The sequence below is a fragment of the Monopterus albus genome, unplaced genomic scaffold (genome assembly GCF_001952655.1).
Source record: "Monopterus albus unplaced genomic scaffold, M_albus_1.0 scaffold7.1, whole genome shotgun sequence".
Lineage (NCBI taxonomy): Eukaryota > Metazoa > Chordata > Actinopteri > Synbranchiformes > Synbranchidae > Monopterus > Monopterus albus.
In genome coordinates this window covers 230,411-253,805 of record NW_018127887.1, presented here as the reverse complement: position 1 = coordinate 253,805, position 23,395 = coordinate 230,411, and the positions used below count along the sequence as shown (strand labels likewise).

The following is a 23,395-nucleotide window of genomic DNA, read 5'->3' as shown; positions in this document are numbered from 1 at the left end:
AGCCGCCCACCACACCCCCCCCGCCTACTACTACAACCGAGGGGCCAACCACGCCCCCATCAACTACAACCCCAACGACCACGCCTACTACTACAACCGAGGGGCCAACCACAACCACACAGTCTACGACCACAACAACCACGCCTACTACTACAACCGAGGGGCCAACCACAACCACACAGCCTACAACCACACCGACCACAACTACTACTACAACCCTACTACAACCGAGGGGCCAACCACAACCACAACCACACAGTCTACAACCCCAACGACCACGCCTACTACTACAACCGAGGGGCCAACCACAACCACACAGCCTACGACCCCAACGACCACACCTACTACAACCAAAGAGCCAACCACAACTACACAGTCTACAACCCCACCGACCGCGACTACCACTACAACTGAGGGGCCAACCACAACCACGCCTACACCGACAACCATACCATCTGTGCCCACCTGCCCTGAATGGGGTGTATCTGTAAGAATTTTTTAATCTAATTTATTTAAATAATATCATATTTTATGTTCTACTGAGAGTATATTTAGTAACACTGCACATTACCACTTTAGAGAAAAAAATTCTTTCCTAATTTTATCAATTTTTTTTCTCATTACACTAGCAAAATGAGACCTTCTTATTGTGCAACTGCACCATGGCCAGGTGCATTGAAAACAACACAATTGAAATAATTCCATATGAATGTCCACCTATTGAGAACATCACTTGTGCCAATGGAAATCAACCAGTTCTTGTGTTTGATGAGTACCATTGCTGCCAACATTATGTTTGTGACTGTAAGTGGTCAAAATGATACATGAGTTTATTAGTTAGTTTGTTTGTTTTGACTCATATGTCACTATTTTAAAATAACTTTTATAATTTATACTTTGTTTCTTTTCAGGTGTATGTGAAGGCTGGGGAGATCCTCATTACATCACATTTGATGGATTGTACTACACTTATCAAGGAAACTGTACTTATGTTTTGATGGAAGAGATTTTCCCAAAATACAGTTTGAAGATTTATATCGACAATGTCTTCTGTGATCCTGTTGAACGTGTGTCTTGTCCACGGTCAATAATTGTATCATATGGTTCGCATGTTCTCACACTCATAAATCATAATGTTATTGGAGCACCTAAATTGGAGGTAAAAGAATATATGGTCAAAATGAAAGTTTTACTTTACATTCTGATTTAAGTAGATTAATATTGTCAGTGTACATGGAATAGCAATGATGGATCTTTTCAGCATAATATATCATACTTTTTCTTGTCATTGTGGGTTTTTCCTCCCATAGGCACTAAAAGATGGAAAACCAGAACAACTGCCTTATTCAGACCAAGGTGTTAAGATCTTGAATTCTGGCATTAACTTGGTTTTAGAGATCCTTCGTCTCAGAGTGGTCATTAGATTTGGAATAACTGGCTTTAGCGTTACCCTTCCATTTGAAAACTTTGGCAGTAACACACAAGGCCACTGTGGTAAGAGCATCATCCTCTCCAGTGGTCATATTGGCAAATTATTATTTTGAAGTTAGACTATAATATTACTGCAACTGTTTTTGTCTCTACTATCAGGAACATGCAATAATAACCAAGCTGATGACTGCATGTTGCCTGAAGGCCAGCTGGTGGAAAGTTGTGCAGTTATGGCTGACTATTGGCCCGCAAAACACATTCACCAACCCGACTGCAAGATACCATCTGAACCACCCACCGAAATACCTGAACCTCGCCCAACCTTAACTCCATGCAAGCCAGACTCTATATGTGACCTGCTTAAAAGCAGGTGACATTCTCTAATCCGCTGTAGTTGTTCAGATTCAATCATATAACTTTGACATATTGCAGTTAAAAACAACACCTTTTTTCTTTGTTTATGTTTGTTTTACTTTCACAGTGTCTTTGAAGAGTGCCATCCTTTTGTTGCCCCTGACAATTTCTACCGAGGATGTGTTTTTGATAGCTGCCATGTTTCCAACCCAACAGTGGAGTGCACAAGCTTGCAGACATATGCTGCTGCCTGTGCTCAGGCTGGGGTTTGCCTTCACTGGAGGAACCACACCACATTGTGCGGTAAGCAACCCATTTTTATTGCTACCATACATTTCATTATTTAGTGTGTAGGTAGTATGTATTTTAAAAAGAACCAATTGAGTTCTTTTCTTCACTAACAGCAAGTAACTGCCCATCAAACAAAGTCTATAAGCCATGTGGTCCTGCACAACCACCAACCTGTCAAGACAAGTAAGTTTCAATGAAAAAGGGGAGTATTCCTTTTACTGTTCATATGTGCATATAAGCCTTTCTTGAATCTAGCATCATAATGGGACATGACAATCAGAATTTTTTGTTAACAACATAGTAGCAGTAAGTACAGTAGAATACAGTGTTAACTGCAATATAACTCTGTTTTAGACATCTGAAAAAATATTGTAAACCACTGTATCTCTTTCTTATTGATGATATACAGTCCAAATGAACCAACCATGAATGTCAATACTGAGGGCTGCTTTTGTCCTGATGGAATGAAACTCTTCAACACAGAGTCTGACATATGTGTTAAAAAGTGTGGTAAGTGTGAGGTGCTGTATATCTTCAAGTCTTATTGAGCTGAATACATTGTATCAGCCATGACTCATTGCACATTCTCCAACAGGATGTCTTGATCCTGAGGGCATTCCTCGTGAGGTAAGTCTTATATTCATGCAAAAATTCTGCTGTTATTGTTCACTTGCAAGAGTCATTTTAGTCACTATTGCGCTTTATACTTTCAGTTTAATGAGAGGTTTGAATACAAATGCCAAAGCTGCATCTGTGAGGAGTCCACCAAGACTGTCACATGCAAGCCTAAGGTGTGCCCAGCACCACCTATAGTAGACTGCACAGACCCAGGGTTTGTCACTGTCAACCAAACGAATCCATCAGACCGCTGCTGTTCTGTCTATGTTTGCCGTAAGACATGTAGCATCACTTAACATACATTGATAATTTTTCTAGAGGATGCCTCTTAACTGTTTACTCTCACTGTTTTATCATCTCCACAGAATGTCAAAGCAACACTTGCCCAGTCAACAATATGAACTGTCCGGTTGGATATATGCCTGTTGTCAGTGTCCCTGAGGGAAAATGCTGCCCAGAACATACATGTGGTGAGTTGATTAATTCATAATATAAATTTATATAAAGCCTGATGACTGCGGGGACATGTGTACATAATTTCCTTTGTCTTACTCCTTTCTAGACCCTAAGAGAGTTTGTGTCCACAAAAGTGTTGAATATGAGGTAAATAAGAGTTGAAAATGTGAAGATTTCTCTTATTATTTGTTAATAAATCACTTTGTCTTTTAATGATTTCTGTTGCACCTAAATTCTGTCTAGCTAAAACTGGAGTACTGTATGAACTTATTCCCTCTTTATTTACTAGCCTGGTTCCACAGTTCCTGCGACTGCATGCCAAGACTGTATCTGTACCAATGTGGTGGACCCTAATTCTGGTTTATTGAAAATAACTTGTGAGTTTCAGCAATGCCAAGAAAAGTGTGAGATGGTAAGAGAAATAACACATATTATACTGATGTAAACAAACACATACATTGTAAGTTTTCTTCCTCAGTGTATATACTATGAGGGCAAACTTGCCAAATTAACTCCATTCTTTCTCTCAGGGATTTGAATATGTGGAAGGTCATTCAGGCGAATGCTGTGGAAAGTGTGTACAGACAGAGTGTGTCCTCAGTGTTAATGGTACCACGAAACTCATGAAGGTAGGTGGGATTATCTCTGTTGGATGTGACTCCAAAATGTATGTTTCAGGTACCTCAGTGTTTTCATATCTCTGTGTGTTTCTGCTTGTGTGAATGTGTGTGTACATCCATCTCACTGTTCTCCAGCAAGGAGAAACCTGGTCACCACCTGGGAATAAGTGTGAGTATCACACTTGTGTTAAGACCGGTGAGGATTTAACATTGGTCACTTCACGCATTGTTTGCCCACCATTCCACCAGGACAACTGTCAACCTGTAAGTATCACTTTCAGAAAATGAGTCTGGACTAAATGTGTCTGTAAGAACATAAATTAAAACACATCTTGCTGATGCTATTTCCTCCTTAGGATACAATTCAGACTGCAGCAAATGGCTGCTGTAAAACTTGTGAGTATGACATTTTGTTCATTTTTTTGGGTAGAAGGCGCTTAAATTAAAAGAAGCTAACTGTGTGTCTTTTCGGATAAGGTGTGGAGAAGGAGAAGGGCTGCAAGTTAATGTCCATGAAAACCTTCATTTTGCACAATGGCTGTCAGTCCTACCAGGAAGTAGCTATGCCATATTGTGAAGGATCCTGCAACACTTTCACCAAGTAAATATGATATTATTCATATTTCTCATTCCTGTGGAAAGATGCAGACCTGTTCAAATTTGGACATTTAAAAATGCTTAGCTTCATGTTTATGTAGATGTTTAGTTTATTAATTCATCTTGCTTCTACTGTCTTTAGGTACTCTGAAACAGCAGCTGCTATGCAGCATTCTTGCTCCTGCTGTAAGGAGACACGTTCCAGCAATCGCACAGTTGACTTACACTGCTTGAATGGGGACGTGGTGCCCTACGCATACATCCATGTGGAGGACTGTGGCTGTGGTAACACAGACTGCACCATAGCCCATCGACAGCCTACTCGCAAGAGGCGAAGCTTCTCACTGGTGTAATGAAAAAAAATCTGTCCTCACGTTAATGGCTGTGTGATGCAAATGTTCTTCTCATATTGTCCTAGCAATCATTACTTCTCTTACAAAGTAACTGTCATTGTAGAGAGAGTATTTATCAATTAATTAAATAAAAATATGCAACTCTGTCCATGTCTCCTCTCTTGCAGTTGAGTTGTCTTGTTTGTGCCAATCTGATATTTAAACAAGATAAGCTACAGTACAACTAATGTGCTCAAACTAAAGGAAAGCATGCTCTAGAACTGCACAAGAACTACACTGACTCAAACAATAGACAAGAAAAAGTAATTACTAAAGGTAGGAGCACAAATGACAGTTTTTCAGTGCAGACATTATTTCTAAATTTAAGCTGGCATTTTCTTCAGAGCCTGAAATACAAAACTGGTCTAATCATATATATAAACATTCGGAGCTGCACTTGTTTTCTTGCTTGTTGTTACTTACACACTTGTAAGAAGGATGTAGTAGATAGGAGTGAGTAAAGGTAGAAAGTGAGACCAGGGGAGATGTGCTATAAAAATATGCTCCCATGAGAAAAATGGAGAGGGATGCACTATCCTCTTACACCAGTAATTTCAGCTAGCTCTCTCTGATGTGTTTGCTGCACCATACTACATAGATTGTTAGTGTAGATGTAGACAAACAACACATAATTCAGTCAGAGACACTTAAGTCAATTGACCTTTGACAGCAAATTACTTTGCTGTAAGATTTGGACCTACTTTCAAATGTTGCGTGTTATGTTTTCAAATACCAGACAATGTTTGTGATATTTTCTTTTCCTTTTTTTTACTTAAAAAATGACAAACTTATTCAGTTATCGAAACTTGCCAAATAATTTTCTGAGCATTTAATTGACTATTCATTGCAACTCTAATCTGCATTTGACATTAATAATTATCATACATAAAGTCCATAGGTAGAGCCCATGAACAATTTGGAGCACAATATTTGAGTCAGAAGTCCTTGCAACTAATAGAAGTATCTCCAGGCTGAAGTATAGCCTTCAGTCTTTATTTTGTTTTTCTCAAACAACATGCACTATAAAGGATAATGCCGTCTTAGCAACAGATTACTTCAGAAGATAATTGCTTCACCACAGCACTTCAAAGTGTCTACAGCTGTGAGGATGCCAAAATCAACATTAGGTGAGTTTGTCTGGATGACAAATGCGGCTTGAAGCCTTTTGGTCTAATAAAAGGTGCCAGTTTTTGTTGTGTTTTAGGAACATATGCTGAAGACTTATGCTAACATTATCAGCTAAAATGTCCCAAATCCAGTTTTTTTTATTTCTCCAGGTGGTTCAAATCTGCTCTTTCCATGGATGTGTGCCAGCCTGGTTTCCCTAGACAGATCTCTCAGTGCACATTGGATCCTGCTGGTCCCTGCTGGTCCTTGTGGTTGGCCTTCTCTCTGAGCCTCGGACCCTCAGGTTGCATTTTAGACTCCATTGCTCCCTTTAGGTCTTTCTGTCCTAAAACCGTGGTTTAATGACACTACTTGTGCCACTAGAAGGGCATGTAGGAAAGCCAAAAGGAAGTGGAAAAAGGATAAGCTCAACGTCTCTTTTGAAATTCTGTGAAATAGTTGGCATGACTATCAGTGGACTGTTAGAGCTGAAAAAGTCAAATTTCTTTCTCAAACTGCCAATTAAAACCATTGTGAGCCTTGTGCTCTGTTTAGTATTACTGATAATCTTATAAATCTTCCTCAAGCTTCTTTAGACATTACGATGGGCACTTAATGAAAACATCAAATTTTTTGTAGATAAGGTTCTAAAACCAGGTACTTCCTTGTCTGCGAACACGCTCCCTTTCCATCCCAACCCTGCTTTGTTTTCTCAGTAGGAACCAGTGTCTCTTCCTTCCTTGAAGGACATTATTACTCAACTCAAAACCTCCAACTGTCCTACTGAAACTGTTTCTTGTTACTTGCTTAAAGGCCGTGACTCTCATTAAGACAAGTGGTATCGATAATGAATGGCTGGATGGATGATTGGGGCTTAACTCTAGCTTCTTTAAATTGCCACTCCTGTCTGGAATTGATTTCAATTCAGTTCAATTCAATTTTATTTGTACAGCGCCAAATCACAACAAATGTTATCTCAGGACACTTTACAAGGTCTAGACCTTACTATTATTATTATTATTATTATTATTATTATTATTATTATTGTGGAAAAACCCAACAAACACTCCTTGAGCAAGCACCTGGTGACAGTGGGGAGGAAAAACTCCCTTTAATGGAAGAAACCTCGGACAGACACCAGCCTTCTGCCTCGACCGGTTGGGGTGAGCGGATAGAGGAGAGAGAAAAGAAAAGAAAAACAATAAAACATGCATGAATGTCAATTTTACATTATTAATATATCTCAATTAAATAATGTCAAATTGTTACACCTTAACAAACACTAGCTATGAATGTTTGGTACCAACCCAGCAGAAAGAAATGAGACCAACAATAATGATGTTTAAAAAGAACACTTAATATAGCTGGCCTCTCCTCCTGTTTAGTTTCTTTACTTTCATAAAGGTTTGAAATGCTGTTTGCTGAAGTCTGTTTACTCTTTATTTCATCTGGAATTCTTGGAAGCAAACACGGAATCTAAAGTTATTTTACGTGTTCTCAAATAAGCTAGTGAGGTGGGAGCTCCTCCAAGGACAAACATAGCTTTGTCTCAAAAGTGGACAAGTGTTACATATCTCCATGACACTGTGCAATGTGTTGATTCAAGCAGGGCAGCTGATTTACCACACTACCCCAAGACAGTTATCTATATTGACATAATGCTATTTAACTTGTCATGATCATTTCTTGACATTGTTTCATTTGCCATCATTTCTTGACATCATTTCATAAGCAAACTGTGAGGAGTGTCACAGAGGCCGTTTACACAAAGCAGTGTGTGTGATCACTGAATAGGCTTTAATGAACAGGTGAGAGATACATGAAAGGGAAAGCCGACATGAAGCGTCTTAGTAAGATGCTGAGCCTTGCCGTTGATTCTGCAAGTGTCTGAATTCTACTGGAAGGATGAAGACCATTCTTCCAAAAACAGTTTTGTCATGTTTGAAGTTTTCATAAAGACCCTCTTCACACACATACACAGTTGTGGCTTACTGTAGTTGTGAGGACACTCATTGACACAAGGCATTCCCTAGCTAGCCTCTTACCCTACTCTGAACCATCACAACTAAATCCCTGCCCCTGAGCTAAACCTAATTCTAACAAAGTCTTAAACTTCAAAAAGCTTTTAAAAGTTGTGCCGACCCCCTAAAAAGCCCTAACAATGCCAAAATGTCCTCACAACAATGGCATCAAGCTAAAACTGGTCCACACTATGTGAAAAAACAGGGGTGCTTCTCCTGCACTAAAATACAACTGGGTGGTCTGCCTTTAAAAAATATCTCGTGTTTACAGTTGGTCCATATTATGTAATAAAGACATGTACACACACACAAGGACAACACTTCCAGTTAGCCTGGTATTATTTGGTTCAAACAAAACTGTACTGTGTTAACAGTTGAGTCACAGCTAGCCTTTTATTTGCTAAGCCAAAACAACACTTCACACACTGTCACAACACAGAAACCAGCAGTGTCTAGTTTGATTTGCTTTGTGGGAAGATTTTGTTCTTAGTTATGCTACCACCAGTACATGATGTTACCTGTAGTACTTGCTGTACCAAATACGCAACAGTTACCTGGAGATATAAGATGGTATGGTTTATGCTTGCCAGAAAAGTCTATTGTTTAAGTTTTATATCTAAATACAATTGTGAATTTAGCTTATAAATGGGCTTATGTTTAATATACATTTCCGGGCCATATCCATCAAAAATCCTGTGGTCTGGCTGTAACGTTAACACATTTCAAGATGATGTTCCAGATGTAGCATCTCAAAATTACCCTTTTACTGTCATCTCTCAAATTTGCCTTCCAAGGATGCACCACAGTTCTAGGATCAGTACAGAATTAGACCAAACAGATTGTTTTGTTTAGTTTATAGAATACATTTAGAAACAATTCTTTAACACTGAATTATTTATACCAAATTGCCATCATTACTGGCCAAATTTGTGTATCTTAGCAGAAGAATCAGAATCTGCTTTATTGGCCAGGTGTGTCGGACACACCAGGAATTTGACTCTGGCACATCGGCTCTCAATGTGTAGCAGTAGAGCTACCCTCACTGGTGGTAAGAAGCAATGTTCTCACCCAGCCATAATACATAGCGTGGCACTCCCTGGTCAAAATCTTAATAAAACTGCAAAGACCACAGAAACAATCATAATCCTATGACTGTTCAAAATAGGTCAGTTATAAACGTCATAAGTAGAGCTTGTATAGGACAAATTTGTTATTGAACTGTATTTAAAAGTGTGACCCTCCGAAACACAAACAGACCAGAATCAGCACAGAATGTCACTCTGTTTTAAACAGTGATGCGTTCACTTACTGAGGTACATACTAATGGAATTGAATGGTGAAGTTTAGGACAAATGTATATAGTGAGTCAGATCAGCAAAAAGTACATGATTTTTGTTTAAATATGCATACAGTAAATACTAATCTTTTTCAACAAGCAGGATATGAATACAATGTATACCATAAAAGTGTACAGTGCAATGTGTCACCAGCTGAAACTGTATGAAAGCTGATTTAAAATATTATTCTTACTTATAGGGTATACAGTCTACCAATGTTTACCAAATACCAAAACCAAAACAGAGCTATGGAGACGGAGAGTGATTGATAGAATGTATAATAACAAAAGATAGATGAAGACAGAATGTTGTTATAAGAAGCTTCTTCAAGGGTGTGATTGGAAACAAAAACCACAAGGGCTGACTATCAGGATGCATATTTTGCCCCTCCTAAACTGCAAACACCCAGAGAGCTATATAATTTGACACTGGTTGTTTGGTACCAGTTGGCTCTCAGGACAGTAAACCACTCAAGGATCATGAGATTGGCCAGGATGTTGCTTGAATGGGTGATACCATGGCTCACCCTCTGCCTTGGGCTGACTACAGCCAGCTTTGGTAGGTATAGTCAGTGGGTCACAGAGAACTGCATGCATCAAAAACTGTGCTAACCAAGGTTATTAATATTTGTGCAATGTCTATGCAAGTTAAAATACTTCATCCTGAGAAGAAAGTGTAATAAAATTTATGTGTTTTACAATTTGAAGTACAGCATAATAAATCCACTTTTTTTCTCAAACTAGACATGTCTTCTACCGACAAGTTATGCAGTACATGGGGAAAGCACAAATACAAGAATTTTGACGGAGATTACTTCCAGGTGGTCAGCAGTTGTAACCTTCTCCTTGTGTCCGACTGTAAGAGCAGCTATGAGAGTTTCAATGTTCAGCTCCAGCGTCAGAATATAAATGGAGTTGTCAGCTTTAAGAAAATCACTCTGAAACTGGAGGGGACCTTTGTGGAAATATCTGACACTTCCTTAAAAGTCAATGATAAGCTGTGAGTCTGTTTTGCTAATGTGAGCTTTCATTACTAGCTAATATACTGATTACAACAAGTGTTAATATATTACCATATTACTATGCTGATTTTTTGTCCCCTCTAGGGTCACTGCACCCTATAGCCAGACTGGCATTTCCATCACACAATTTGTCTCACATCTCAAAATTGAGGCAAAGCTGGGTTTGGTAGCGACGCTGAATCAAGACTCTTTCTGGGTATGTTTATTAATGTTCACTGTGTTGTGCTATGCCCTGACTATGCTTTAGCAAAGTATAATTGATAATTGATATTGATTTTTAGTTTTATATTTTTATAGCATTGGCAGATCCATTGAGTTCTGAACTGTACAATTGTATGCAATTCAGTGCAGCACTTCCACCTTAACATTTGTGTTTATGAAGCTCAAAATGTTTCAGTTTTTGGTGAAACTGTTAGAAATGTATAAATTCAACTATATGTTTATTATTGAGGTCATTGTTAAAGGTGGTGTTTAGTGGACTACATTATATAGAGAGGTGTCTCTATATTTTTGTCCTCTCCAGTTACATACATGAGAAGGTCAGAATATTAGGAACACCTTTCAATATAATGTAGTTTGAGCAATTAGTGCTGGGTATTGAACTTCAGTGCTTTTATGCCATTGACCAAATTACTTCATTACCATCGAGTACTGAAAAATGTTGAGGATCTAAGAATGCTTTTCTATTTTTTTTTATTTATTTATGATAACATTAACAGAACTTAAGGTTGTGGTAAAACTAATGATCTGTACTAAAACTGACTTCATACAGTTGGTATCAAAAAATGTATTGTTTAGGAACTGATATCGAGGTCAAAGTAATGGTATTGGTATCTAAGATTTTGGAGTGATACCCAGCCCTAAGAGTAATTAATCCATATTAACCTAAAGCCAATTCTGAGGGTTAGATGTCTTGTTCAGTATCACACATCAGTGAAACTGACAAACTGGGTTGATGAGACGCTATAACCAAATACTACCAAAAGTAGTAGTACCTGGAATGGTGTTAAAAAAATACTTTTTTCACATTGAAGGGAACAGTTTGCAACCACTGACTTGTAAAAAGTTCATTCTTGAAGTCACTAGTTGTCAAAGTAATTTCCACTCAAGGTCCACTTTTTACTGAATCTCATGGTCTTCGTCACTAGATGCTGTTTGATAAGTTGTTCTGTGGAAGTTCCGACTTTTCTTTCTCTTCAAAAATGGTTGAACACAACAAAAAAAGAATCATTTTGCTATGCACAAAAGGCGCCAGTCAACAGTTGCATAATAATAACTGTAGTTAAATTATTTCTTCATCATTCAAATTAAATTTTGTTTGCTTTTAAGGTGGAGCTTGATGCAAAATTTAGGAATCAGACCTGTGGCATGTGTGGTGACTTCAACGGAGTTCAGCTTCAATATGAGTCCACCGACTCAAGTAAATATTAAACTATAAAGCTTATACCAAACTGAATTGCAGAGAATCAGTCTTTACATTTTCCAAAACCTCTTTTTACTCTAGTTACAGGGGCTGCTCTAACTCCACAAGACTTAGCATTTATATGGAAAGTCAATGGTCCTACTGAACAATGTGACGATATCACCTCTCCTCCTCTACTTGATGACAGCTGTTTTGGCTCGGTATGTGAAAATGTATTTTCTTCAAATAATATTACATTAAGTATTTTAGTACAGTTTAAATGGATCATATGTTTTTACCCATAGACGACAAACGCTTGTTACGAGCTGCTGGAACTTCCCGCATTGAACGGCTGTCAAAACCTGATTGACCGTGACGCCTTCTTCAGAGTATGTGGGCAGAACTATTGCACTATCAGCAATGATACATCAACCTTGTGTTCAGATGTCTCAGAGTACTCCCGTCAGTGCGCTAATGCAGGCGGTCATCCGGGCCAGTGGAGGTACAAAGGCCTGTGTGGTAAGAATGGGGACAAGAAAATACTGCATGTTTAAACTCTGATGTTTTTGTTGTAGCTATTAATTAAAATCACAGTTTCTAAAATGTAGTTTTTTGTGTTGAATAGAACTTACATGCCCATTAAACATGGAGTATAACGAATGTGGTAGTCCCTGTATTGCCACTTGTACTAACCCCCAGCAAGGCCCAACATGTGGAGGTACCTGTGTGAATGGATGCTACTGTCCATCTGGTAAGTTCCATGATTTTAAAAGCTGTACAGATGACATTTGTAGGAAGAACTGCAGATGTGTTTTTTTCCCCATTCACAGAGATGAGTAATTCATGCTCTCAAACTTGATTCTGAGGTTAGCAGGCTACCATTTGGTGTTCATTTGCTACAATTAGACTTCACTTTAATGTCTTTAGCTTCAGTAATGTGATGAAAAGGAATAAGAATATGATTTTAGTCAGATCACTTAAAAGGGTTGACCTATGTGAATTCAGTGCAATACAGAGCTGTAGGTAGTTACCAACCTTCTCGCTAGATTTAGACTTTTAAGAGACTTTTAATGACTTGTTATTTTAACTGCCCAGCAAAAAAAAATCTAGGACCATTTTTGCCAGACACTACTCCTCTCCCTTGAAGATTGTCGCAAATCACCCACCCAGTGCACTAACACAACCAATGTGCCCTCATGTGGCCCTTCACAACCTTCCTACTATGATTTACGGATGATATACATTTTGCTGTATTTAATATGGTGAAGTTATCATGTTCTTTACATCTTTCACATAACATTCTGTGATACTACATTGGACCTAACTTTAGGTGCACATTTACAGCTGTGTAAATGAATCCATTTCACAATAAATAGTGAAACACTGCCATGTAAAGGACAAAGAAATCTAAATGACTTGCTTGTATTAATGCAGTTTTCTTTGGATTTTGGACAATGATACATGGATATACTCATAATTTTACCCATTAAACAGTGTTGTTTAATGATAATATTTGTGACAACTTTTAAACAGATGTGAAACTGTCCAAAATATTACCTAGATTTTGTTAAGTCATGTCAAATTAGTTATTGAGAGCACAATTATGCAATTCAAAAACAATTTCATGTTGGTCGTGTTATGTTTCTCCCAAGGGACTCTCTTGGATGATATTACAAACACTGGGTGTGTTGCTGTGGACAAGTGTCCTTGCTTACACAATGGAAACTCATACAACCCAGGGGCTACATACTCAGATACATGTCAACAATGGTAATTTTTTTAAAATATAATTTTTATATTCACAAAATACATATTTTGGTTTGTCCAGTTGATCTAACAAAACTTGGTTGACAGCACCTGTGCTGGTGGTCAGTGGAGCTGTGTAAAGAAGGACTGTCCAGGTACCTGCTCCATGCTGGGTGGCTCCCAGATCTTCACCTATGATGGTAAAGGTTATAATTTCCATGGAGAGTGCTCTTATGTTCTCTCAAAGGTGAATCATTTACTATTAAATTAATTAATCCAATAATTATTATAATTACTTTTAAACAAGAAAACAGTTTGTAACAAAGTGTATTTTATCTGTTTGACTTTAGTCCATTAATGGGACTTTCTCAGTCATTGGAGAGATGGCTAAATGTCAAAGTACAGAAACATCGACTTGCCTGACTGGAGTCATTCTGCAGCTGTCTCAACAAACGGTAAAATTGCAGTATATTATTTTTTACACCCAAAACATGGCAACATGATCATGTTTGTTTGTCTTTTTTCTGATGACATTCTGATGACATCTTTTGACATTTTTTCTCCCTGCAGATAATTGCAGTTACAGAAAAGGGACTGGTCACTTATAACCAACAGCCCACTACACTGCCTTTTGCCAGAGGTGACTTGTTCTTTTTAGAATTTATTCTCCTGTGAAATCATGACAGTTTACTTAAAGTAATACAGTGTCTATATTCAATGTTAAATGTCTTTTTCTCTGCAGATGACGTAAAAGTTATCAACCCTACATCATTCTACATTGCAATCCAGGCCTCCTGTGGGGTTACTCTCGAGATTCAGCTCATACCTGTTATGCAGGTCTACATCAAAGCTGATGTTTTCCATAAGGGAAATCTCAACGGTGTGTTTTCATCTCTGAGCACTTTTGATCAGAGTACACAATATCAACCTTTTGCAGTAAACACTTTATTAACTATTAAGTCAATCTTTAACTTTATTCAGGCCTTTGTGGAAACTTTAATGATATTGGAGCTGATGACTTCACAACCCAATGTGGACTGACTGAAGGAACAGCTCTGACATTTGTGAACACATGGGTGGCCCAACCAAACTGCCCCTCTGCTATAGCCATATTTGGAGACCCATGCACTGCAAGCATAGACAGGCGTAGGTACCAGCCATTATGGTTCATGTTTTAATATAATTTGTGACACTTTAACACTAAATGCATTTATTTAATTTTGTAGAGAAATATGCCAAGTACTGGTGCGCCTTGCTGTCAGACCCAAATGAAGCTTTTGCTGAGTGTCATTCTACAGTAAGCCCATACACCTATGAAACCGTAAGTAGCGACCTCTTTTTGTATGGAGTATAATTTATGTCTGTGTTTATGTGTTCACTGTTCATTTAGCTTGTTGCTGCTTTTCTTTGCAGTCTTGTGTTTATGCCACTTGCACTGGTGAAAACAGTGAGGACAGAATGTGTGCTGCGTTATCCGCCTATGTCCATGCATGTGCTAGTGCAGGTGTAGTTCTGACTGGGTGGAGGAACATCACATGCCGTAAGTTTAAGTGAAACTATGAAATGTGAAACAAGTTAAATCTGTGTTTAATCTGTATTTAATTAAATGAATTGTTTCCTTTCAACAGAGAAATACACTACCTGCTCTTCTAATTTAGTGTATGACTACCAGATGACAAGCTGTGGTCGCACCTGTCGCTCTCTCAGTCAGCCAGATTTAGCATGTAATATTAATTTTACCCCACTTGATGGCTGCGGCTGTGCTGAAGGAACTTACCAAAATGAGGAAGGAGAGTGTGTGTCAGCCTCACACTGCTCCTGTTATGTGGGAGACACAGTGGTGCACCCTGATCAGGTCATCAGAGTCTATGGACAAAGCTGGTGAGGATTTCAATTTTACCAGTTAATTTAAAGCAGAACTGTATTTTTGTTTTTTAAAACATTTTTGGGTGTTTTATTAGCCAGCTGTTTGTAGTAATATAACAGGATGTGAGTTGAGAGAGAGATGGGGATCACCATGTAACAAATGTCTACAGCAGGAGGTGAACTGGTAATCTTGAGGCTCAGCCTCTCAGTCAGAGCACCCCTAGTGGGTCACAGGCCCCTAAGTGAACTGCGGCTCCAGTTCATCACATTTTAAAGTGTAGTGTACAGTATAGCCTATCTGACAAAGGGCTCTGCAGAATTTTCCTGCCGGTGCCTTATTTGCAGTCATTATGCAGTTTTCCTTGGGCACATACCTACGTTTTGTTGCACATTGGTGTGTTTGGCCATGACTGAATGCACTTACAAGGCAGTGCAGTGCAATTTTGTTGCCCGTTTTGACTCAAAATAGTGATATTGATAACACCTCCTCAGACCACCTTTTATCGCTGTCACAGGTGTATTCGTAAATTTCCTGACAAGTGTTTAGGCTGAGAAGCACGAGATCAGGTACCCAAATTGTGTATCGTGAAGATTATTTCTTAATAAGGTAAATAAACTAGTCCTCAGTATATGGCTATAGATATATAGATATGAATATGGTCAAATGGTGTTGACACTTGTCAGCATGCACCATCTATAGCCTACTTACAGGATGCAACCAGAGGTCATCAGCAGTCGGTGTTTGGGAATCCAAATCCATGTTAGACATTACACAAACGAACACATGAAAGCAGCTCATGAGCCAAGATAAATAACAGGCACTCTGCAGATGTCTCCATTAATCCTGTTAATCAGCAGGTAAAGTCAGTTACCTCACTATGTTTGTTCTAATTGCTAAAACAATGTTTTCAATATTGCTTTTTAAGCGATAATTGCAAATTTTACAATTTTTTATTTCCTTTTGTTTTAAACCCATTTACTCTTTGTTTACTCATTTACTCTTTGGCTCGATGGTTCAGTGATATCGGCAGGGTCTGTGATCTGGGATCCACCACCCCAAAAACCCCTGTATTCTATAATTTGGAATCCCTGAATGGCCTGTCAAAGTGTAGCTAAATCTCCAGCTCCCCACCCCAACCAACCACACCAACCCCCCTCGCTCACTACTATTCTAGGCTGCTCATGCCTTAGCAAGAAATTGAGCAACAACTAACGAGAATAAACAAGAAAATGCATTTCTCTCATCTATCCTCCTTGCCTGTCTTTCTATACATTTTAGTGTCTGCCACAGTGGAAAATTAAGCTGCACAGGAAGCCCGATAAATGAATGTAAGTACAAAGCACTTAGATTGTCATAGTATTCCTTCTATAGCAAAGCACTGCATGAACAACACCAAGCATGCCAAGTGGTATCCTTTGTAACACATTATTATTGTCATCAGCATGTACCAATCCAATGGTCTTCTTCAACTGCTCCAGTGCAAAGCCAGGTGACAAAGGATCAGAGTGCCAAAAAACCTGCCAAACAGTGGATACAGACTGTGTAAGAATGTGACACTGGTTCATGACAGTTGTTCAATATTACTCACATGTAAAGAAAGCAGCAGGCTCATGTTATATACATTACTGTTACATTGTACAGGTCAGTACAAAGTGTATGTCAGGCTGCGTATGTCCTGATGGCCTGTTGTCCAATGGTAATGGAGGCTGTATTAAGAGGGAGGACTGTCCTTGCACATACAATGGAGAAACCTATAATAGTGGACAGAGTGTCACTGTGGACTGCAATAAATGGTGAGGCTTCTTATGATATTGTGCTGAGCCAGTTCACCTTTGTTGTGCCTTTGTTTATTTGAGATATATATACACTGAAAATATTGATATTATCTTTTTAAATCATAGCGCTTGTAAAAACGGAAGTTGGGACTGCACAAATGACAAATGTGATGGAACATGCCTCATATATGGAGAAGGGAATTACATCACCTTTGATCAGAGGAGATTCTCCTTTAATGGGCAGTGTGGCTATATTTTCGCTCAGGTATAACACATACTTCTTTTTAGTATTTGTGATTTGTCAAAATTCAGTCTGTAATACAAATATCAATATCTTGTAGGATTACTGTGGAGATGTGAATGGCACCTTCAGGATCCTGACTGAGAACATCCCATGTGGAACATCTGAAAGCATCTGCTCCACTGCTGTCAAGCTTTATTTAGGGGTACATAGCCTCAATATAGTCAGTTGAAATGTTGTTAATATATATTCCAAATAACTTTGCAGGATTGCAAACAAACATGTTTCGTTTCTTTCAGAACAATGAAATTGTCCTTTCAGAGGACACTGTCAGAGTCAACAAACTAAGCCAAGGGGTGGACATACCCTTTCATGTCAACACTATGGGTATATATTTTGTCATTGAGGCAAATAATGGTCTTGTTCTCATCTGGGATAGGACGAGAACAGTGATGATCAAACTTAGTCCTAAATTCCAGGTGGGTGAGCAAATATAGGGTGAGGTTAAATCTTACAGTGGTTACCATTTTACAAATTAACTCATCTCATTTCATTCCAGGGCACAGTCTGTGGTCTGTGTGGAAATTTTGATGGGAACAGCATAAATGATCTCACTACAAGGAGCAATGAAGTTGTGGTTGATCCCATAACTTTTGGAAACAGCTGGAAATTGTCACCTACCTGTCCTAATGTAGACGTACAAACAAATCCCTGTGTTTTGTACTCACAGAGGGAGGCATGGGCATTAAAACACTGTGGGATTATCACCAGTGATGTATTTGCTAGCTGCCATGCAAAGGTAAGAAAACTGCCAAAGACTCTCACATGGTATACTTGCATAAGCCTAGACAGAGTAATTGTAATTGGCTACCTGTCTACACAATGACATTATGTATAAGTTATCTTTCAGAATATAATTGAGCATGTGCTTGCATTTAAATTTCTGGTTTCTTTCAAAAAGGTGGATCCCCAAGATTATTACAAAAACTGTGTGAAAGACACATGTGCCTGCAATACAGGAGGAGATTGTGAATGTTTCTGCTCAAATGTAGCAGCCTATGCAGCAGCGTGCAGCCAGGCCGGCGCCTGCGTGAGATGGAGAACTCCTTCAATTTGCCGTGAGTGTTTTCTTTTGAGAGTTAATACACTGAACAGTCTACGGTCATATTCATCCTCTGTCACCATGAGCCATGTCATTTTAATTGTAATGTTTACTACTGAAGCCGACCTCTTATCTTATTATGAAGATTTCATAGATGATTAAGTTGTCTTGTTAATATTCTCTTTTTATTTTTCGTTTCATTAGCTCTAATGTGTGATTATTACAATCCTGATGGAGAGTGTGAATGGCACTATGCACCTTGTGGGAAACCATGTATGAAGACATGCAGGAATCCCTCAGGAATATGCTACAATAAAATTCCAGCATTAGAAGGTACATATGACATTAAAGAGTTAAAGGTTAAAGGCTATGATTATTCAAAGACATGTCATTGAGAAGGCATGCTTTTTTGTGTCCTACAGTTACTGTACACAGAATTGTGCTTTAGAAACACCTGTATTTTCGTATTATGTGTTACTGATGGTATTTTCGCCTTTACTGTCACCACTTTGAGTTGCTTACAAAGTGGCTAAACTTTTTGTTTGCACCTATTCTGTTCTAGTTTTGCAATTTACAATAACATTGAACTTTTTAAGGCTGCTATCCAAATTGCCCTGCTGAAAGGCCTTATTTGGAAGAAGTTAGCATGATGTGCGTGTCACAGAAGGAATGTGGCTGTTATAGTAATGGAGGCATGCATTACAAGGAAGGGGAGGCCATGCCCCCACTGGAAAACTGTCAAATTTGGTAAGACACTTTCCACATCTCTTCTCTACTCTACTCTACTCTACTCTGTCTATTAGCAGGATACAGTTAAGTGCTATGCAATGTTCCAAAAAGTGGCATGCAATTTGTCAAAAACAAAAATAATTGTTGAACAAACAAAGAGCAGGAGCCCAATTATAGTGCATTAACAGATGTAAAAAGCCCAGACACAATTTCAGAATATGCTCAGTCTCCACTACAGCCTTGAATCTGGGGCCAGCTCAGCAGGTATAGCACCTTTTGAGTGCCTGCTGTAGAAAGAACATGTTGGGAGTGGTTATACTGCACTGTGAAAATCAAAGAACCATGTGAAATTTCAGGAGTGGTGCTGTTTATGGGAGCTTATTCCTGCCTTTATTCAAGGGCATAATTTTTCAATGTGACAAAATTATTTTGTGATTATGTGTTCAGATTTTGTGATGCGTTCTCTCAGATCCCTGTCCTCTTGCTCAACACTGAACATCTTACATACTTTACTGCTTGCACAAATTCCATGTGCTTCTGCTTAAATTATTATCCTTGTATTCAGCCTGCTGCTGTAGGCTCAACAATCATCTGCTCTCACTCTAGGAATTTTGTGAAATAGCACTGTCAAAATTCTCCAACCAATAGAATGCCAGATGTGATCATGGTGACATTTTGGATGCCTTCACTTTACTTCTTACAGTGTCCTTTACAGGTGGTTAATATAAACCTGCTACCAGCATTAGGAGTTTCAATTCCCTTTAATTAGGTTCATCTACTCCCATTCTTCAGGTTTTTTTTTACATGTACTTTTATTATATGCAACTTTGTGTAGGTCTTTTTTTTTATATGGATAAGCAGTTTCCTACACATTAGTAAATGTGTACCTATTGCACAGTGGACATGTGACAGCATGCAAGAAATGGTCAAATTTGTGTCATTACGGGTACATGGGAGTTGGAAAGATTTTCACTATGACAATGCATCTTCAAAATATCTTACTTTCAGTTATGTGAACACTGCTGCCAGGCAGCTAAAAACAACAAAGGACACCATCCTATATTTACAAATGGAAAAAAATAGAGACCAGGGTTTACCCTAGGTTTTCAGAGGGATTAGGTACATTCTAGGTCAGGGTGTGGTGATGGTTGGGGAGGTTTTAATTTTTAGAAATTTTTTGTTTTTTTCTCTCGCTCTCTTTTCGACCATTACCCTTACAATATTTGTGAAAGAAAGTCGGCTACAATTATATTCAAAAGCCCATTCTTTTTTTTTTATTTTTGGTCAGAACATAGAATTCTCCCTGTTGTTTTTGGCTTACGTCAATTCTGATATGTGACCTAAAGGTCTATTTATGGTCATTCAGCTTAAGATACTCTGCAGAAACACTTACATTGTGTAGGTACTGCACATAAGCCCTTCTATGGTAGGGAAAACCCTGCAGACAACAAACTAATATATACTCACTAGCCACTTTGCTAGGTACAGTTGTAGACCTGTAGAACTGTATGCAGTTCAGTGCAACACTTTGGCCTTAACAGTGTTTATGAAGCTCAAAATGTTTCACTTTTGGGTGAAATTGTCATAAATGTATAAATTCAATTATATGTTTATTAATGAGGTCATAGTTAAATGTGGTGTTGTACTGGACTACATTATATTCAGAGGTGTTCCTAATATTCTGACCCTCTCAAAATATATGCATGAGCAGGAACTATTTCTGTGCAAGGACAGGGGGTTGAGATAAAGCATTACGAAATCTGAACATAAAATCAAGACATCGTGCTCTCACAATAAAAGATCATGCTCTTGAATAAAGATAGAAATAAACCTTCCATACTGTATATTATCATTTTGATGATAATCGCAAAAATAAGAAACTAATAATATTGTTGCAATAATCACAAAGATGCCAATAACAAGATGCAATAAATGTACATAAATTATGTTTATAGATATTCTTAAGATATTTTCAACTTCTTTCATTTACCTTTCAGTACTTGTTCATCGACACAGATGGTGTGCAGCTATGATGTTGAAGGTGAATAGAATAAACATTGTTATGTATATGACTCTTACCGGAGTTGTCTCAGTTGTCACTGACAAAGCTACCATAACATACAGATGACAAACCAGATTAAAAACTTGATTAAAAGTCAATAGTATAAATCTACTGAAACAATAAAGATTTGTTTCTGTGACCGTCAATGTCTTTCTTTTGCAGCATGTATATGTTCTTATCAAGGACACATGTACAACTATAGAAATATAGTCTATGAAACACATGATGGAAATGGAACCTGTATCACTGCTGTTTGTGGACCAAATGGAACAATTGTCAGAACGATGAGTCAATGCACAACCCCTGCCAAACCCACAACAATAATAACAACAACACCTTTCATTTTTTCTAGCACAACTGGTAAGATAAAATTTTAAAATATGTTTGGGAGATTTATTATCCATGGATTTTAAGCCTAGCAATGATGACTTAGTCTGCTTTTTTTTTAAATTACAGAACCCCACATATCAACTTACATGTCTGCAACTCCAAAAATTACAACTGAGGAAGTGACACAAATGCACACATTTTCCGGACCACCCAGCACGACTACAAGAGCAGCCACAACAACACCGACCACAACAGGCACAACCACTCGAGATGAAACTAGTTCTGTACCACCAACCAGTGCACCTACAACAGCGCCAGCCACAACAACAACGGCCACAACAGGCACAACCACTAGACATGAAACTAGTTCCGAACCATCACCCAGCAAGACTACAACAGCAGCCACAACAGCGCTAGCCACAACTGTCACAGAAGGACCCACCACAACATCCAGTAATTGCCATTCTTGTCAGTGGTCTGGTTGGTTGGACAAAAATTCCCCTGCCAGTACCCCTGATGGTGGAGATTATGAAAGCATTAATGACATTACGGATATAGATCTGAGTGATTGTATACAACCTCTTCAAATAGAATGTAGAGAGAAATCTGATCTAGATATACCTTTGGATCAATTAGGACAAAATGTGACATGTAACCCTACAGATGGACTGATCTGTCATAACAAAGATCAACAACCATTTCAGTGTTATAACTATCAAATACGAGTCTACTGTTGCAAAAACACTAATATTTGTTCGCCTCCAACTTCAACTATACTAGGGTCAACGGTCACAGGACCGACTGTTACCACACAACCACCCAGCAACACTACAACATCCGCCACAACAGCGCCAGCCACAACAGCGCCAGCCACAACAACAACAACGACCACAACAGGCACAACTGCTGGACACGAAATGAGCTCCGTACCAGAACCCAAACCGACCACAACGGCAGCAAAAACTTTGCTTTAAAAAAATACAGTGCCATGCATACACAGACTGAAATGAGAAAAATGTATTCTTGTGGCTTTGTTGTGAAGCTCAGGTCCCACGTTCAGTTTTAAAACACCAGGAGTGGAATTTGATAAGCCAGCCACCATGGTAAATGAGCAGACGACCCCTGTGTTCCTCCCTCATGGTTTCCAGGCTTGGAGCAGTAGCAAAGCAGTGTGGGTCCCCCGCCAACAACACCCCCCACAACACCCCCCCAGCCACAACAGGCACAACCACTAGACAGGAAACGAGTTCTGAACCACCACTCAGTGAACCTACAACATCAGCCACAACAACAACAACCACAACAGGCACAACCACTAGACATGAAACTAGTTCCGAACCATCACCCAGCAAGACTACAACAGCAGCCACAACAGCGCTAGCCACAACTGTCACAGAAGGACCCACCACAACATCCAGTAATTGCCATTCTTGTCAGTGGTCTGGTTGGTTGGACAAAAATTACCCTGCCAGTACCCCTGATGGTGGAGATTATGAAAGCATTAATAACATTCCGGATATAGATCTGAGTGATTGTACACAACCTCTTCAAATAAAATGTAGAGCAGAATATTATAAAGACTTACCTTTGGATAAAGTAGGACAAAATGTGACATGCAACCCTACAGATGGACTGATCTGTCATAACAAAGATCAACAACCAGTTCCTAAGTGTGAGAACTATCAAATACAAGTCTTATGTTGCAAAAACACTAATATTTGTTCGCCTCCAACTCCAACTATACTAGGGTCAACGGTCACAGGACCGACTGTTACCACACAACCACCCAGCAACACTACAACATCAGCCACAACAACATCCGCCACAACAGCGCCAGCCACAACAACAACAACGACCACAACAGGCACAAACACTAGACAGGAAACTAGTTCCACA

General features: G+C 38.8%; 3 protein-coding genes across 3 annotated transcripts in view; all 3 read left to right on the top strand.

The window, feature by feature from the left end:
* The window catches only part of LOC109972949 (mucin-2-like), an 11,359-nt gene extending 10,945 nt beyond the window's left edge, over positions 1 to 414 (top strand). Inside the window, exon 28 of the mRNA XM_020622220.1 lies at positions 183 to 414. Coding sequence (XP_020477876.1) covers positions 183 to 414 — 232 coding nt within the window. The remainder of the gene's footprint in view (positions 1 to 182) is intronic.
* Positions 245 to 4,779, top strand: LOC109974844 (intestinal mucin-like protein). The gene is made up of 18 exons (XM_020625267.1): positions 245 to 487; positions 630 to 804; positions 912 to 1,159; positions 1,311 to 1,494; positions 1,591 to 1,801; positions 1,913 to 2,088; positions 2,190 to 2,259; positions 2,486 to 2,586; positions 2,672 to 2,703; positions 2,790 to 2,967; positions 3,060 to 3,164; positions 3,257 to 3,297; positions 3,440 to 3,562; positions 3,681 to 3,779; positions 3,906 to 4,034; positions 4,127 to 4,166; positions 4,248 to 4,371; positions 4,510 to 4,779. Exons 2-18 carry the CDS (start codon positions 663 to 665, stop codon positions 4,718 to 4,720), a joined length of 2,214 nt encoding a protein of 737 aa, XP_020480923.1. The 5' UTR covers positions 245 to 487; positions 630 to 662; the 3' UTR covers positions 4,721 to 4,779.
* Positions 4,780 to 11,613: 6,834 nt separating this feature from the next.
* LOC109972942 (mucin-2-like) overlaps positions 11,614 to 23,395 on the top strand; it is a 13,419-nt gene continuing 1,637 nt past the window's right edge. The window contains exons 1-25 of the mRNA XM_020622207.1: positions 11,614 to 11,665; positions 11,750 to 11,868; positions 11,953 to 12,166; positions 12,273 to 12,398; positions 13,300 to 13,417; positions 13,502 to 13,640; positions 13,744 to 13,848; positions 13,964 to 14,033; positions 14,136 to 14,273; positions 14,375 to 14,539; positions 14,620 to 14,714; positions 14,807 to 14,933; positions 15,022 to 15,274; positions 16,539 to 16,588; positions 16,702 to 16,802; positions 16,902 to 17,053; positions 17,162 to 17,300; positions 17,377 to 17,481; positions 17,576 to 17,755; positions 17,836 to 18,075; positions 18,238 to 18,394; positions 18,583 to 18,711; positions 18,975 to 19,125; positions 21,105 to 21,148; positions 21,332 to 21,529. Coding sequence (XP_020477863.1) covers positions 11,614 to 11,665; positions 11,750 to 11,868; positions 11,953 to 12,166; positions 12,273 to 12,398; positions 13,300 to 13,417; positions 13,502 to 13,640; positions 13,744 to 13,848; positions 13,964 to 14,033; positions 14,136 to 14,273; positions 14,375 to 14,539; positions 14,620 to 14,714; positions 14,807 to 14,933; positions 15,022 to 15,274; positions 16,539 to 16,588; positions 16,702 to 16,802; positions 16,902 to 17,053; positions 17,162 to 17,300; positions 17,377 to 17,481; positions 17,576 to 17,755; positions 17,836 to 18,075; positions 18,238 to 18,394; positions 18,583 to 18,711; positions 18,975 to 19,125; positions 21,105 to 21,148; positions 21,332 to 21,529 — 3,367 coding nt within the window. The remainder of the gene's footprint in view (positions 11,666 to 11,749; positions 11,869 to 11,952; positions 12,167 to 12,272; positions 12,399 to 13,299; positions 13,418 to 13,501; positions 13,641 to 13,743; positions 13,849 to 13,963; positions 14,034 to 14,135; positions 14,274 to 14,374; positions 14,540 to 14,619; positions 14,715 to 14,806; positions 14,934 to 15,021; positions 15,275 to 16,538; positions 16,589 to 16,701; positions 16,803 to 16,901; positions 17,054 to 17,161; positions 17,301 to 17,376; positions 17,482 to 17,575; positions 17,756 to 17,835; positions 18,076 to 18,237; positions 18,395 to 18,582; positions 18,712 to 18,974; positions 19,126 to 21,104; positions 21,149 to 21,331; positions 21,530 to 23,395) is intronic.